Raw genomic sequence first — 18,124 nt, forward strand, 5'->3', positions numbered from 1 at the left:
TGAACTCAGCACAGTGGGAAATTGATTCCACCATTCTAATCATTTTATAGCACTCTTCCATATTTTCAAATCTTTGAATATCAGAGATCTGTTTTTTAATTTTTATATTTTAGACAATGTGCAAATAAATAAGAGTTCCATATTTTTTAATTATTAATGAGTAATTCTCTTTCTAATTAGATGTTGCCAATATATCTGACACTGTTGAAGATGAAACTCCCACAGCAGAAAAAGTAAGTTCTTTTAATAAATCACTGCCTCATTGTATTATATTTATATTGTATTGATAAAATTATCCCCTCTTAAAACAATGAATAAATATTTTATATATTGTGATATTGCAGAGAGCAATCAAAAAATGCAATTTGAAATTTTTAATGATACTTCATTTATGTACATTGGATTCTTCAATGTTAGCAACATAACTGTTATGCATAGTTCAACATATTAAAATTGCAGTAGATTATGTAATTGTTTCATTGTAATTGGATTATTAATTTGTTTTGCTCATTGCCGCCATAATGCATTAGTAATTTCAATTTAAATTAATTTACATAGTTAATAATATATTGCATATAACACCATAATTTTTAATTGGAATGTGAACTAAGTGATTCCAAAGTTTAAATAAAAAGGAAAAATCCAAAATTTTTATTTGAAAAAACATTTTATGAAATTAGGTATTGTCCATTTTTGTCGATTTTTTGCCATCTTTCAGGCAGTGTCCTAATTCCACCTGTATAAAACTTCCGATTTTTGTAAGCAAAAAACTGAATGAAATGAGATTTTACATCATCAGCACATTGAAAATTTTGCCATTTAAGGAGCTGCATAGAACAAAATAAATGGAAACCTGTGTAACGTCATGTCCAACTTAGCTCCAATATTTTTTAACAAGTGAACAAAAATGCATGAGGCTTTGCATTATAATGTTATAAAACAACACCATTATGATTTGCCAATTCTGACCGCTTTTCTTGAAATGCATTGCTCGGTTTGGTTAGTTGGTGAACATAGATGTTTGAGCTAACCGTTTGGTCTCTTGGTAAAAAATCAAAGTGGAGCATTCATTTATAATCCCCTCAATATGAGAGTGTTTTTTTTTTTTTTTTTTTTGTGTGTGTGTGTGTGTGTGTGTGTGTGTGTGTGGTCTCTGAAACCTTTTTTTTAAAGGGTGACTAGGGTTTTAGGGGACCTAGTCACGAAATCCTGGATGCAGAGAATCATTCTCCACAACCCTTTTAGTTCAGGTGCCACTTGTAGAGTCATTAGGTTAATTGGAAGCGGGAAAGGTGAAAAATATGCAACCGCCTTCTCCTGGAATCAAACCACGGACCTCTGAAATACCGGCTCAGTGTGCTGACCACTACACCACGAAGGCATGCTAGAGAAGTGGGAGAAATACCTTATAGACTCAAATTACGCCAAACTACCAAGTTTCGTAAAAATTGCACCGGTAGTTTTTTAAAAATTAGCTCTCAAAATTTTAGCTCCTCAATGTTATTGAATTTAGTATATATTTATTAAACTTATTTAATTCTTCCTCTCCCATTTTGAAATTTAGGTTCATTCCAAGTAAAATTCACCCATTTTTTATGATTTATTTTTTTAATTTGTATTTTTAAATGATTTTTACAAATTTAAATTTTTTTTTTTTTTTTTTTTTAAATATAATGTATAAAATTTTTACCATCATCTTAAAGTAGATGTATTTCTAAGCATATGTGTAAAAAATTACAGTTTTTTATTCAAAATTTCTGAAGATATATGTAAATTTATACATCGGTGCATTTTGCAATTTGCCACATTTGTTGAAAGCGGTAAAACATCAAATGTGTTTTAAACACTTTAGTAAAATTATTTGAAAGTAGTAACGATGTGACTTTTTTCCGCTTATGCACAATGTAAAAAGGTAGGAACAAGGTGCCTTTTTTTTCTGTTCCGGCATAATGGAAGGGAAAGGAAAATTTGTTGCTATATATTAAGAAGTTCGCTATGTGAATTATTCTCGGCATAAACTGAAAAAATTGTAGCAAGATAATTAAATAGATTAATTAAATAAAGCAATAACGGAAATAAAATGCTCAAGTATGCCTCTCTGTGTAAGGAATTCTTCCTTTTTTATGTCGTGATCATAATTTAATTGACATACATTTTTCATTTAGAAGTGTCAGTGGACTAAAGAAGGCAGAGCTAGAATATAATATTGTTAAAATATCATTTCTTTAATATTCTCTCCAATTTAACTTTTTCATGTCAATTTCAGAATCTTGTGTTTCTTAACCACAGCAATGACTGAGTAGGGATTGACTGCTTTAGTTTTCTATAGTTTACTCTATATGTAACAAAGTTTATGTCATGTTCACGCATCATTGATGTGAACATGAGCCAGTGTCCCTCTTGTAATATGAATATAAACTAGTTCCTAGTGTATTAGCCTTTTGTGGAGTGTAATCATTTATGAAAGCTTTGATCCTCATAAGCAGACAATTGTTGTGAACTCTGCTACAATCCAATGAATTATAATTCTTCTCTCCGCTCTAGTGATCCATGTAACTAGTCCCTCTAAAATGTTTTGCATGATAAATGTCACCCCTTTCACTTATGCCGCTGTGAGTAGTCATACTGTAATTGTTAAGTAAATGTAATTGCTGTTACATTATAACTGCAGTTGTGGCTGCATATAACTATAGTTTTAACAACAAAGTAATTATTCACATTAATTAATAAAAGATTTGGATTGCTTAAATTTGAACAATAAAAATCTGCTGTTTTGCTGACTGGCAAATATTCTTAGAATTCAAGGAACATGGAAGATAGAATAAAGTTTAATGTTCCTTACAGCAACAACACTTGCCAAAAACTGATTTTAGGTTATTTCTCTTCTTCTTTGTGAATTTCGAAAGCATTGATCATATCTGATTGATCATGCAGATTTTATATTTCTAAAGACATAATAAGTTAGTTGTACTGATAAAATTATAATTTTAATATAATTACAGTTAATACAATAACAATATAATTACACTACTATCCATTGAAAATACAACACAATAAAATATATATATATCAATACAATATTTAGCAAACAAATAATGTAAGGTATAACGGTCAAATGGAAGAAGAAAGCAGTCTTTTATGTAGCCACCAAATGTGACTTACCTTGTCATTGAAAGAACATGGATATATGCTTTGGAGTATGTCTGCCCATGCTTAACAGCATGGGCAGACATACTCCAAAGCATATACATGTTGCCAAAATTCTTTTCATCTATCTACTGGTAATCTAATTTGGGTAACAGTTATCAACCATGCATTCGATGGCCGACCTGTTGGTAGAATAAACAGGCCAAAGAAGCAGTGGTGCATGCTATATGACATTCTCCTGTTAAAATTTAAACACATACAGATCTTGGACGTAAGGAAACAATAGATTTCGAAAATTCGAAGATATAACTCTGCTTGTATGCATTACTATTACTCCAAGTGACAGACTGTTGTGACAATGCACAATTCAGATATGGTCATTGTGGAGTTATGTATGTAATGCTTGTTCTCTCTTTTGCCAGGTACCAAATGGTACATTCATTCCCTTTCATAGATTTTCCAAAAGATAAATCTGCACAATTTTCCCTTTGTCAAATTAACAAAGTTATTTAAATGGCTTTACTTTTTATTAATTTTTTAAGAACTGTACTGGACAAATTATATGCTAATCATTTGCATGACCTTCAAGGTTTATGCTTCATGGAAATTTCAAGCTTAAATAGGCTGTCTGTAATTAGATGGAATTACAAAACAATTTAATTAGTTATAATGTAACTGATTAATAGTTGAATTATGATGAATTTCACTATATTACTTCATGATAAAGATTGATTAGGGACTCAGATTTTAGACAAATTTAATCTTTACATTTTATAATTTGTTATACTAATACAAGTATAAAATGTGAAACTCTATCCATTTGTCAAGTAACGGTATACATTTTATTCTGTGTCCAAGTAAATTCCATAAGTAGAATAGCTGTAGATATGCAAGTATGTATTAATATTAATTTGCATATTGTGAAGAGAATTTGGGTAACTTTTATTAACATAAGTAATAGTTCTTCCTTATGAACAAGAAATTACTTGATATCGAATGTAATTTAAGTAGTAGTATTTAATATTCTATTTGACTGGAAGATAAGCTCTTCTATATAAAATTTAAAATTAGGCACAAAAGCACCCTTAGGTTGTCGTAGATTTTTACAGACATTTGAACTTAGGTCCCTCTTCTTCAGGAGCAATTTTTTTTCTTTCTTTCTTTCTTTTTTCAAGAGGTGAGAAGAATGACTATTTTATATGGCAAGCATCAGGTGGAAGAGAGTGAAAATAACCATAGTGCCATCTGGTAAGGAAAATGGTAGTTAAGCATAAGAATACTAAGACATTGGAATTTTGAAAGCACTGAGAAGAACTGCTTCTCTTAATCTTCCCAGTTTGTTATTGGTCAAAATAAATGAGCATTAAAATTTCATGTAAAGAATTTATGTTCAAAAAGGTGAATTCCATGCACTTGTACATTTTCAAGTTTAATTTGACATCTTATTCTTACATTGCAAGAATTATTTTTATTCCTAAATGAAAAGCATATGTCAGTGACAGTGAAGAAAAATAGAAATAAAGTAAATTAATAATATTAAATAAAAAAATAATAAATGCATTGAAATTTAATAATTCTGTATTGTACTGGAATTCTTATTTAAGCTTTTTTTAACAGAGCACTGTACCTCAATTCAGGAATCAGCCTAGTGAGAATCGAACCCGTGTCTATTCCAACACACGTTACGCCTACGCAAGGCATCCTAGTAATCGAGGCCAAGGCTTTTTCCGGGGCAACAGAGGAGGAGGTTATCAACAACGACCCTATAATAGGAATTTCACGTACAATAGGAACAACTCGTACAATAATTATGATATGTCAGGAGATTATCGTAATCATCCTCATCAAGAACGAGATGGTCCTTCATACCCTAATGATAGAAACTTCAATAATAATTCTAGAGATAACAGAAATGATCGAAGCAAAGGGCGAGGACAGCGTAGACCTGGAAATGGTGGACGTTATCGTGGAAATATGGCCCAGAGACAGAATATGGACAACGTACCTAAAACTGAACCTTCCTCAACTGATGCTAATGCCCCAGTGGACATTGATAAATCTAAAATTGTGAATGGTTGGGAAAATTAATCTGTATTTAAATTTATAGGTATTTGTTATTTACTAACGTCTGCCATCAGTCATAATGTTTTTTAAAGTATGGTTATGGTTTCACACACCCAAGTTGGTAATACTATGCATGGATTCTAATTTCATTCGGAAAATCTTAGTTCCAACACTTGTTCAAAATTTTTTGTATGTGTTAAAGTAATTTTTTTTTTAATAATAGCAGTTCACAATTTAAGTAGTAAAACTTTTTTTTATTCATTGTTATCGTGAAAAAATGCTGTATTTGCATTAATTTAAAATTAGTTTTCCATGAATTCCGATGAGATAGGTTTAAAACATTCATTGCAAATTCTTTCTTTAAAAAAATTAAGTGTTTGAATTTTTAATAAATTAGTTTGCATTAAATCATTGAATCGAACGTTGCTAATGTTTTGTTTATATATCTGTATCTGTGTTTTACATGTAGATAGATTTTTATTTTTTAGAGATAAAGCAATTTTTTATGTCTTTTTTGAGATGAATATGTAAAAATGAAGACATAATGTTGTATCATGTCTATATTTTTCATTTTTGGTAGCTCTTTAAATGAGAAAAGCTTTCTCAAAATGAAAAAGGCACAAATTTTAAATGTAGAAGGAACTATTGATTTCTTCATTTAAAGAAAATTCAAATTTAATAATATTAATTTTGAGCAGTGTGACTGGAATTTAGATGTTCCTTCAATTCAAAGTGCCAAAGGCCAAAGTGGCTTTTATTTGGAACTTGTGTAATAAAAGTTTCAATGTGTGCCTTATTATATATGCATTGTTCTTCACGGATGCACAATTTTGAAAGTTATGTTCCTGTCTTATCCTTTGAACTTTACAACTCTCTTTAAATCTTCTTGGAACCCTGAGCTGAAAAGTATTTGAATGAAGATTCATCTGAGTGTGTTATTTTAAGTCTTCAGATTTCAAAGCAATACTTTCTTTGATGTTAATATATCAGACTATTAGATAAAATTACTCAGAACCACAACTGAGCTTTTCAGAGCCAGTGTTTCTGAAACATATATTCTTCAAATGAGATTCTGCAGCTGCTTTCCTCTCCTCTTGGTTTTCTCATTTCCTTTTTCCTCCTTCCAAATGGTCTTTTGATAATTATCCACTTCCATTTTTCTTTGATTCTGTTTTTTTATTGTTTCAGTAAATATATTATATATAATATATATATCAAGTGGGCAGGTCCCCTCTTATTGTATTTAGTGTATATTGTGCCTTCGAATCAAAGAGCTCTCCAATGTGTTGCTAAGTCACTCTGAGGCAATATTAAAAGTGAACTTTGCAATGTTACGTGTAGTTGCCCAATTGAATCTGGAATTAAAAAGATGCAGCTCTTCACATTTGATTGTTAAACCTTTGTTGATTATGTATCCTTATATATGATTTGTTGTTTATTATCAAAATGTATATATTTTACTTTTTAGCTGTGCAATATAGGCCAGTTGTGTGCTTAGTATTTGCAGCCTTTAAGTATGGGACCATTATTTTTACACCCTTGGCATGTTTCTTCTCCTTGTAATCGCATCTAGTAGCATAATAAAAATTGCTTTTTCGGCTAGCTTGCGTAGAGGTTTCTTGCCTTTCCCAAATTTCATTGCTTGTGTGTGACTTCTGTACCATACATTTAGTATTTGTGTATATATGACTGTACATATATAGAGAGTACTTGTGCTTGTTAATAAAACATTTTGCATACCTTGACAATTTTGTGTAATGATCTTTTCTGTACGAGTGGTAAAATTTCAGATAATTATTTGAAAGTTAAAGCTAAGTAAAATAACTTTAAATTCGTTGTTGTCAGCCAAATTTATTTAGTGCAATTGTTGTGTTTTAACAGCAAATAGGATAGATATATGTTTTTTAGAGTGGATTATTATTATGGTTCTAAATGTGACCCAAAAATTGCAACATTTCATAGAAAATGGCTTTCAAATTTTCACAGGATTTTTCTGGTGAAGATTTATTAATCACCTTAAGGCAGACTTCAGGCAACTGTGAACCTGATGGTTGAATATGGGTCTTTGCTGTGGGCAACCTTCACATTAAAACAGTAATATTTGAAACTACATGTAGTCATTTTAAAAGGGAATAGTTTTTAAATTTTCATTCACAATTTTAAATTGTAAATGATGAAAATCTAGATAATATAATAATAATGTCAGGGTCGTCGGGTTTCTCCTACAGTTGGGGGAGGGGACATAAGAAATTGGTTTCTTCCACTGAAATGGAAAAAAACTATTTTTGAACTTTTTTAATTCATATGTAGCACCGTTATGTTGGTGCAAAGTGCTTTCATTTTCTATAAAGGTTAATTATCTTTATTTGCATAATTGCAGTAAATTTTTGTATGTATATGTATGTATATACTAAAAGCTTAAAAAATTTAATGAATTCAGATGAAACCTTGCATTAAACAGTGCACTGAAAGCTGCAGTAATTTTACTAGCAATGATAATATAAATAAAATGAAAAAAGTTATAATCATGTCAGAAAAGCAAGAACTTAGCCACTTAAAGTAATGTAAATAATATGTTATCAGTAGCATAAGTAGAATTCTTGAGCCCTTCCCTAATCATTTCCAATGCTAGGGGAAAATGTAAAGGGGAGGGAGAGTCCAATGTGCTGTTTAGTAATTTAGCAAGGTTGAATGCACACAACAATTTATGTTGTTGCAAGTATTATGCTGGCTTGAGCTTAGGGCTTTAGATGGTCTTGATCAAGCTTTGATTTTGGGATTAATTTTTACAAGATTTTCTTTCATCTGGGTATATATTGATGACAAATACATAAATATTATATATAAGAAAACAAATATTTTATATGAAACTGTATTTTCATATGGAATCTGCACCAAACTAAAATTCTTATTAATGTTAGCAAATAAATAAATAGCTAAGTTGCTGAAAGACAAAACAACAGGTAAACATGCCAAAAGAAATTATGCTAATGCATAATGATTTATTTAGCATAACGATTTTTAGAATCTGTCAGAAATTTACGAAAAACAAATATGACCATTTCTGTAGAAGTTCATTTTCTTTTCTCTTTAATTTCATTTAATACTTAACTTTTTTCTAGCTTGTCTAATTTTTTTCTTACTAAGCATACAGCAGATTAAATGTTTTTGTGTATTATTATTCGATTCATTTAATTTAGAGGCCCACCAGCGACCAAGCGGTAAAGTCGCTGAACGCTGGTAGCTTGGTCCGAGGTTCGAATCCCGCGAATGGGCTGGCTGCATGGGTGTTTTCATTGTTTCCCCATGTGTAACATGTATAAGAGCCAGTTTCCCTTAGAAAGTCCTCCACGAAGGCATCTTCCCCCTTAGACAGATAGCCCCCGAGGCTTTGTCATAATTAAATAACCTAACCTAACCATTTAATTTAGAGACCACTAATAACATGACAGTCAATGGGTAAGTAGTAAAACTACTGAAAATTCCTAGTTTCTTCTTTGGCTCGAATCTTCGAAACAAACACATTTGACTATAACGGCACTGTTCTCTTCATACGTAGAAAAGATCACACGATTTTTTTTCTTTTAAAAGTTCAGACTACTATAAGTAGATTGAATATCAATTTTCAGTAATTAGAAAATTTCATCACAAGATTTGGAAAGAAGGAAAATTTATTTTGTTTACTATGTGTAATAAAAAAGGGCTTCCGAAAAAGTCTGTTCAAACTCATTTATTGATATTAATGTATACATCCAGTTATAAATTTCTCAAAAAGAGATGGTACTATAAATAGAGCTTATGTTGAAATTTTGATGTGATCGTCATGCAGCAAAATTCCAATTAATAAAGTACTCATTGTAATGTTTCATATTGTTACTAGTTAAGTTAGAAGAGCTTTAATGATTTACACATGAGAAGAATCAAAGTTTTTTTCACCACTGTTGACAAAACACTCGTGGGAAATTAACTAATTAAAAACATTTTGGAGCTTTACAAGCAAAATTCGGTTCTTTACTACTTACTCAGTAGTTTTGCTAATGGTTTTAACATGTTTTAGATTTCGGAATGATTTTTCACATAAAATTCCTAGTTTGTAAGAGACTACTTCAATTTTTTTAGCTGTCTTGGCAAAGTAAAACACATGTCTGAATCTAGTTATATCCCAAAATGGAAAGAGGTGTGCTACTCCCAAAGGGCTCTCTCATTCTCATGCTGTTGGTGTTACTAATGATAGTACATTTGTATACAGTTTTATGTGGATAGAAGTCATTCCCTTCCCTGGCAAGTTTTTGTGTAATTCCATACCTGCCAACTTTTACGAATTTTTCGTAATTTTTACGAAAATGCGTTTGTTTTTACGATTTTACGATCGTAATCCATTTTTTACGATTTTTTTCCTTTTTCAAGTGTTTTTAGTGATTTTGTCAAAGTTTTAGAATTTTTCGCCAATTGCATCGTGTTTTACTGCCAACTACCGGCTACTTCGAATCCAGTAACCTGCTGTTTCTCCGAACTCGCCGCTTAACCAGCCAATCCAATGCGCTGAACTTGTTTCTCCCACTCTTTTCTTTGTGGGCGCCAGATTATTTTTTTTAACGTTGATTGTCGCATTCTGTTTTTTTTTTTTCCCACGTGCTACGAATTTTCTTGATGCGTCGTTGACGTATTCTCAATATTTTTGGCCTGCCTACAAAGCCGAATTTCCAACAATTAAAGAATCCTTCAAAGGAAAATAACTATGCATTTTGCAACGTGTGCGTGTGTGACTTCATAATAAGTCACGGTGGAAGAAGCAACATTGTGAAGCATGTTAAGTCTAAAAAGCATGAAGTTAATGCTTCGGCTTCGAAAACGTCAAAGAAAGTGGATGATTTTTTTTCAAATTCGGCTACGAATTCGGATGCCGATGTCATTTTGGCAGAGTGTTTGTTTACTGCATTCCTCATCGAACACAATGTGCCGCTAAGCGCTGCCGATCACGCCGGTCAACTTTTCAGACGGATGTTTCCCGACTCCAAGATTGCTCAGAAATATGCTTGTGCTCGCACGAAAACATCTTCTATTGTGAACGAAATTGCTTGCGATGCACAAAGTAAAACGATAGCTGCACTCCATTCATTCAAAGAATTCAGCATTTTCGGTATCAATCGATGGCAGCAACGACAGCGATTGGAAGCTTTACCCCATCGTTGTCACATATTTCTGTGATGTTTCTAATGAAATGAAAACTCATCTTTTGCATCTTCCATTGTTAAATGGAGACGCTACGGGGGAAAATATTGCCTCCTTGGTAATTAATGAGTTGAAACAACTTAACATCTTTTAAATGCTGAAGTGGCAAATTTGAAACAAATTGAAAATTCATCTTTTGAAAAGATTCGTCTTTTAAATAAATTAATTTCCATTTTTGTTAACAATTAAAGAAAATGAATGCCATAATGATGCTTTAGATGAACTACAGAACCAATTTTCTGGTGCACAATTTGAAGACTTTGCCAGTTCTGGAGAAGATAGACTTGATGTCCTTGTTGGTACCTTAAAAAGAATAAAAAGAGCTGATGGAACACCAAAATATGATAGACTAGCAAGAGTTTTATGTGCTATTCTCGTAATTCCACACAGTAATGCTGAGTGCGAGAGAGTCTTCAGTGTTGTGAAGAAAAACAAAACTTATGTTTCGTTCTTCAATTTCACCAAAAACTCTAGAAAACGTTTTAATTGCTAAATGTTATGAGGAAACTAATTGTTATGACAAGAAATTTTCCAAAGAATTTTTGGCTAAAGCCAAAAAATGCACTCTAAATTCATTACAATAATTTTTTTGTGTAACATTAAGTTCTTGTTTTATGTTTCCTAATAAATTTTTTAGTTACTACTTAATTGAGATTTACTAATGTAAGTACAATTTTCTTTTTTCTATTTGTATAAATTGTTATTTTTTAAATATCAAAGCATGATATTAATTCTTCATGTTCTGAATTTGGGGGAGAAATCTTCTGAATTTTTATCTTTAGAGGTTGGCAAATATGGTAATTCTCAATTTTTAAATATGGCTTAAGATGTAAGAAGCATGAATCCAGAATGAAAGTAAAGAAGAAAATTTTTCAAATAGGTATGTAGAAAAATTTTGGATACAAAAGAGTGCGGTAGTCAGCAAAGTCTGAGGGTTGTCTGGATGTGTACTTCCAGCAACCGGACTTAGTGGAGATTTAGACTTTTAAACTTTAAATCAGATTGGCTAAAGTGAAATATTTGATGCAAGCTCAATTTGGTGACTTGGCTGCGGAGTAGTTATTATTCGAGTAAGCTGACTTTCTTTGTAGGATCATTATTCTGAAAACTTGTTTTTGGGCTTGGATCAGTGGAGTTGTGCCGTATTTCTCTCTCAGTCACTTGTTCTCTATTTCTGATTACTGTTAAGTGGTGAAAACAGAAAAATCTCTTAACGAAAAGAGGAGGGTATTTTGAAGTTTCAGTTATTCTTGGAGAATCGTGTTTCACTATCTTCACGAAAATCTCCTATGAATCTTTGGGATTGAACTCTCGAAAATCACAAACTAGCATCCCATAAATAGCTTTTGTATTATTATTTTAATACGTAGTTTTTGATATTTTGTATTTCCACTTGATATTGTATTTTCTATTTGAAATATTGTGCATTATTTCAAATTTATAGTTTTAATTTTCTTTTTACTATGAGAAATTAGACATTTGCCAGTTATTAATCTATGGAAAACATTAAGATGCACAAAGAGAGTATAAATATCCTTTAGTAATCAAAAGTGGTGAAATCATAGCTATGTATGATGTTTATTTGCAACAAAAAGTTATTTTATTTTTTCACTTCCGTGTATGAATTAAAGGACATATTGCAATTGCGAAAAATTTCCGAGTGTTGTATTTCAACGGAAATATTCGTTTTGACCGTTCCTGAATTCATTCAGACAATTTATTGAGTGACGTCTGTACGCATGGATAGAATAAACGCACTGTAAAATGGATTCAAAAGGTATTTTTTTATGTCTATTCGTATTTACATATCTAAAAAATGATTGATTGTAGATCATTGTAAATTTGTATATGGGACTCCTATAGTACCTCCCTCTTTTATTGCAACCATCAGTACCAAGTGTGCTCATACAAGCACAGACATATGCATACCCACCCCTTACCAGACATGTTCACAATTGTAGTCATATAGGTTAACGTGTAAGTTGTACCTTTTAAATAGACATGTCACGTTAACTGTACCTTTTTCTGGTAGAACAAGTTACCCTGTAACCATGCATATTGTTTGACATTGTGTCAGTCTCCTTGTAATATTTCTGAGGAAGACCGCAAAGAGAATATAATGTGATGCCTAAAATGCAAAGGATAGATGTGTGCTGGAGTTGACCAGAAAACAAAAAAATATATTTCTGATTATTGTTGTAATTAATTGTATGAATAAATTAATTTTAAAAAAGAAAGTTTTATTATAATTTTCCAATGTCAAGCTCAGTAAGACTTCGAATACTGGAAGTCGTATTAAATTTGTGCTTGACCTCTTGCTCATCAAGCTTGCAGCAAATATTTCACTCGAGCGGCATTATTTTCTATTTTGCCAAACTCAAAATCAGCAAGCTGAAAAAATACTATACATCTTTAATAAAGTATCTTCAAGCTATTCAATTAGCATATTATTGTAAGTAAAATTTGCAGTATTCGGGCATATCCTGAATTTTCATTAAGGGCCATCGTGCTGACCAAAATTTTTTTATAATGATATTAATGAACAGAAGTTAGAATTACAGTCTGTCTATCATAAGAAAAGCTGCCATAGAAACAAGCCATGACCCATTTTTCGTAGGGGTGTCTTGAAGATTTACTTTTCAGTTTGCTAACTTGACGCATTTAAATATGAATTGGCAATATTCATGTTTTGTTTAAGTTTAAAGTAAAATGCTCATTGACCCTTAGTCGTGGCCCTTGACATCCAAGTTTCGAAAATGAAAACTCAGTGATGTAGATAAAGCTTTTGCTGCCAAGAAACAGTCTTTGATATTGCCACGTGATGTAGTCTCTGAATTTGCTGCTCCTCTAGATCAGTGTTTCCCAAACTTTTGACATAAACTCTCAGTACCCCTCGTCTGTGTGACATACATAAAATAATAAGAAAAGAGAAATATTATTATTCAAAAGTTATATTATAAATAACATTTATCTGAATTAATGAGAAGGCTGAGGTGACAAATCATCATAATTTGGTTCCCGGGTTATTAATTTTAATCTGAGATGCGGTTCTATGTCCAATAGTATGTTCCTTTTTTCTGGCTTAATGACTACAAATGCTGAAAATGCAACTTCACATAAATATGAAGCTGGAAAATTCAAGATGTTTTTCAGAACTTCTGTTAAAACCAGATACACGTGTTGCATTTGTAACTAGAATTATGTTAAAGTACACTCCTTATGTTTATTTTTCAAGAATCTGTCTGAAGCCAATTACAACAATTAGTCTTCCGCATGCGACAAATCTTCTGGCATGGATGTTGTGTTAGTGTTAAACAGATATCTTATCCATTCAATACTTTTGTTTAAATCAAGGAAATAGATTTTCAAGCCCTCTTGCAAACACACCAAATGCTGTGTTTCAGAATACCAGTATCAATTTTAGTAGTTGAATTTGTTATAAACTCATGAACATAGGGAAACCAGTCTACTTCTCCATTACCAGCTCTCTGTTGCTATAAATTTAGTTTTGCGATGGCAGCGTTCACTTTATCTTGAACGTGAAACAATGAAATTTCTTTGCCTTGTAACGATAAGTTAAGGCAATTTAAAACAGAATATATCTGCTAAGTATGTTAGTTTACAAAGCCATTTCCTGTCATGTTGTAATGATAAGTTCAGTTCAATTTCTCAACTCAAATCTGTCATTAAGAAAACATTGAAATTCATATCTAAGTTCAAACAATCGATTTGGAATTTTTCCTCAAGATAACCAATGAACATCGGTATGAAAAAGAAGCTGGGTGTGACTACTTCCGATTTCTTCACAAATTTGCCAAAAAAAAAAAAGTTGTGCATTCAAAGGATGGTTTTTAATGTAGTTAACGATTTTCACACTTTCATCCAGAGCTTTCTGTAGATCAATCAACAAGCATCTTACATGTTGCCAAAGCCTCTCTCTGTATGCAACAATGTGTGGAATTGGGGCAACATTTTGAATTCTTGCAATGAGTCTTTTATTAATTCCGACCATAATTTTTGCTCCATCTGTGCTTATTCCAACACATCTATTCCAATCAATTTTATTCTGTTGCATAAATTTATTCATAACATTAAAGATATCTTCTCCTGTTATGTGACCTAATAAAGGCTGCCAAAATAAAAAGTCATGAATTTCTTGATTTTTTTTTCGTATCTGAGAACCGTCATAAGATTTGCAAAATTTGCAATATCAGTGGACTGATCAACTTGCATAATAACGACGTTGAGAAATATCAGGTAAATAACATGTTTCACATTATTAGACATATCAGTGATTCGTCTGTGAACTGTATTATTTGAGAGAGAAATGTGGTCTAAAGTTTGTTTCACTTTATTTCATATCAGTACTTCTGCCATTAACTTAGCTGCGGGCTTATTAAAATTTTCCCAATGGTTTTCGCTTCAGTACATTTCGCAATTAAAAGCGACACGCGATACGAAGTTTCTAGTATTTTTTTATTGTCATCTTCTGTCAAACCCCACATTACTTTTCGAGACTAAATCCTTAAGTTTATTTTAAAAAAAAATCTATGGGTTTAATCTTTGTACTGATTATGGTTTGTCTCAATGGTGTTTTAAGCTGGATGGTTCCATGCTTTTGTTCGTTAGAGTTTGAAAACAAATGACTCAAAGTGCAATAGGCTCATTTTCATCTCCAGTTCATGAGAATCCAAATTTAAGATATTCTTTGTCGTATGTACGAATTTTCTTTTTTCTTAACAGGTTTCTTCAGACTTGAAAGTTGATTTATCGTTAACTTCCTTTATTTCCTGTTTGTTAATTGCTACTATAACCATTACTTTCTTTCAGTGTAATAGTTCCAGATTTCAACCAGCGATCCATAACCTATGTTAGGAATAAAAATGATATTTCATTATAATAATCAAAATCAATGGGACTTACTAAAACATATAACATACGTTTCTTATAAAAAAATCGCACAAAAGCTAAAAATACATGGGCACCTGGAGAAGCCACTAACTATTTAACAAAGAAAGTTGTCTCTGTAGCGAAGTGTGGCATATTCTCACTGTCACAACAGACCATCTCACTGCCTCACAAGACTGTCTTGACGTGACTCATGAGAACGTAGAATAAGGCACAGCTAAGCATGGTGCAGTGCATATCCCCAAAAAATTCCAGTGCAAAGCGTACCGTTAATATTAAAGAACCTTGGCATACCCCCACCAAACTCTTCCCGTATGAGGGTACGCATACCACATTTTGGGAAATACTGCTCTAGATGTATAATGAGTAAAAATATATCAAAATAACTTGTAGGAAAGTAAACTGTATGCTTATTTTTGAAGAAAAATTTTAATTCTTACATTTGAAAATAATTCTACAGTCAAAAGTCGGTAATTCGGACACCCATAATCCGGACCTCAAAGCTACGAACGTTCTGCGCATGCGTCGCATTGACGCATGCGCATAAGACTTTTACGGCTGCGAATATGCGCAAGCACATAATACGTTCACACATGCGCGTTTAATGTATACCGGACAGTATAAGCTAAGCTAAAATTATCTAATTCAGTTAATGTTGCAGATTGCGTTGTTCCTTAATCTTCGAATTGGATCCGGCTTGTTATTTTTTGCAGACTGTTAGAGCAATTTTTATAAAAGTAAGCTTGAACTTTCGATTATGTCAAATAGAATTTCTGATATATATTTACTAATATGTAAAGGATCTACAAAGCGAAAGTATGTTTCGAAGTCCATTAAACAAAAAGTGGAATTGCTGCAAAAAATGAATAAAGACATAATCCTTTGTTTATTTAACCATTTCGAAATCTGTTTATCAATTTCACGCTGCTCTGCGGCGGAGGGGGAGGGCGGCGCACAATGAATTGGAAGTTGATCTGTCAGCACTATCCTTATCTTCAGGGCAGATGTTTTTATTTTATTTGGCTTATAATTCCTTACTAAATGTAGTATTTCATCTCGACGTACTCCGTCTTTGATATGATTAAAATAAAATTCCTCGTCATTATAATTCGCTTCCGATAGTGAAGAAAGTGATACATAGGTTATTGAAAACGAAAAAATTAGTCAGTATTCTCGACACAGCAATTATAGGACTTTGTAACTGAAGAAGAAATTATGTCTGTTTATAGAATTAAAGAGAAAGTATTATTACATAAAACGAAGCAACTTAAACAACTTGCATTGAAAGAAATGTTTAATAAAGTAAACAAATAAATATTAAGCTTTTTTTTTTTTTTTTTGTAAATTTTGATACCCTTTAGATCATAATTGTTCTTAATTTCATAAATTACGGTTTCATATTTTTAATTTTATAATTTTTGCATGCCATCTTACCAGATTTAAACTGATGTTCGATAATCTGGAATCGCCGAGTCCGGATTAACGACTTTTGACTGTAGTAACTTCATGACCTACCCCAGTTTAGGGATAGCAGTCAGAAGAAAGTAGGAAAATTGACGTAGAATTCTTTATAGACATTTAAAACTGTTCTGAAAAATATTTTTGATAAATTTATATTTTCTAAAATTTTAAATCCTATATTAAAATTCTACTCAACAAATATTAAAAAGAAGCCTAAAAGTGCTTTCTCTCTCTTTTTCTACGGATACCACGAAAATGCAAATTTTTAAGAAATTATCTCATCAGACTTCACTTCACATTGCAGCTATAAAATGGATTGCATATGTGGGTATTCGGAGAATTTTTTAACTGCTAACGTAAACAAAATCCAGTTTTATAAAGAAAATTCTCTCTACAGATATACCTCCTTTGGCCGATAGTCCGAAGTAATATTTGTTAAAATTATTTAATCAAACGCAACTGATATATCTGATTTTCTTTTTTATATCACAATAATTATGAAAAAAAAAGTTTTAAAGCATTATTATTGGTATAAGTTCATCTCAAAATCTAATAGTAATGAATCATATTCTAAACATCTAACAGTAATGAATGTTATTAATGAATTCATTATTATTTCATTAAATTATTCATTACTGTTATTCTATTAATGAAAATAAATTATCAAATATTGCATTCCGACCTGCAGGCATACAAAGCTAGTTCATATTTGTGATATTTTTTCATGTTCTGTTCTCTTTTCCTAATTTCTAGTGAAAATAAAGAATTCACATAAAATTCACAAATTATTACCGAGATTGATCAGAATTAGTAAATTTTATATAAACATTGTATACATTTTGCTCTTAATAAATAAATGCAGTTTAGTTTAAATCAAAATAAACCTCGAAAAAGTCGCAAATATTGTAACCTATTCCAGACTATTGTCCAGCCTGTGACAAACATGTAAATTTTACTGCATCTATGGAGGGGACAAATGACCACTTTTCTCATTAGGGAACAGTAAAGGAGGGGGAAATAGTGTTTTGGATCGCGCCGTACTAAAGGTTATATTATGAGAATTTAAGCCCGGTTAGCCAGGCTGAAAAGGGAAACCTTGCAGATTTTTTATTTTCTGTTTATGATAATCTCTCAATGGTAACCCAACACCTGGATGAGAACTACTATATTTGACCTCAAAATAAACATGTACATTTAATTTGGCTTTAAGATCAGAAAAAACTACCTCATTACAAGTTGGATTTACAGCATTCATGAAATAGCTATATTTAATCCCCTTTGACCCTTCAGTACCTGGCACCAGTATAGATAA

General features: G+C 31.6%; 1 protein-coding gene across 2 annotated transcripts in view; it reads left to right on the forward strand.

Moving 5' to 3' along the window:
• LOC118179994 (uncharacterized) overlaps positions 1 to 6,959 on the forward strand; it is a 103,401-nt gene extending 96,442 nt beyond the window's left edge. For both annotated transcript variants that reach the window (XM_035349149.2, XM_035349150.2), the window contains exons 14-15: positions 181 to 233; positions 4,765 to 6,959. In XM_035349149.2, the coding sequence (XP_035205040.1) occupies positions 181 to 233; positions 4,765 to 5,235 (524 nt within the window). In that variant the 3' untranslated portion in view covers positions 5,236 to 6,959. The remainder of the gene's footprint in view (positions 1 to 180; positions 234 to 4,764) is intronic.
• The last annotated feature ends 11,165 nt before the right edge of the window (positions 6,960 to 18,124 follow it).

This window comes from Stegodyphus dumicola, chromosome 5, assembly GCF_044657685.1.
Source record: "Stegodyphus dumicola isolate Sdum_Otavi_A_Nest chromosome 5, ASM4465768v1".
Taxonomy (NCBI): Eukaryota; Metazoa; Arthropoda; class Arachnida; order Araneae; family Eresidae; genus Stegodyphus; species Stegodyphus dumicola.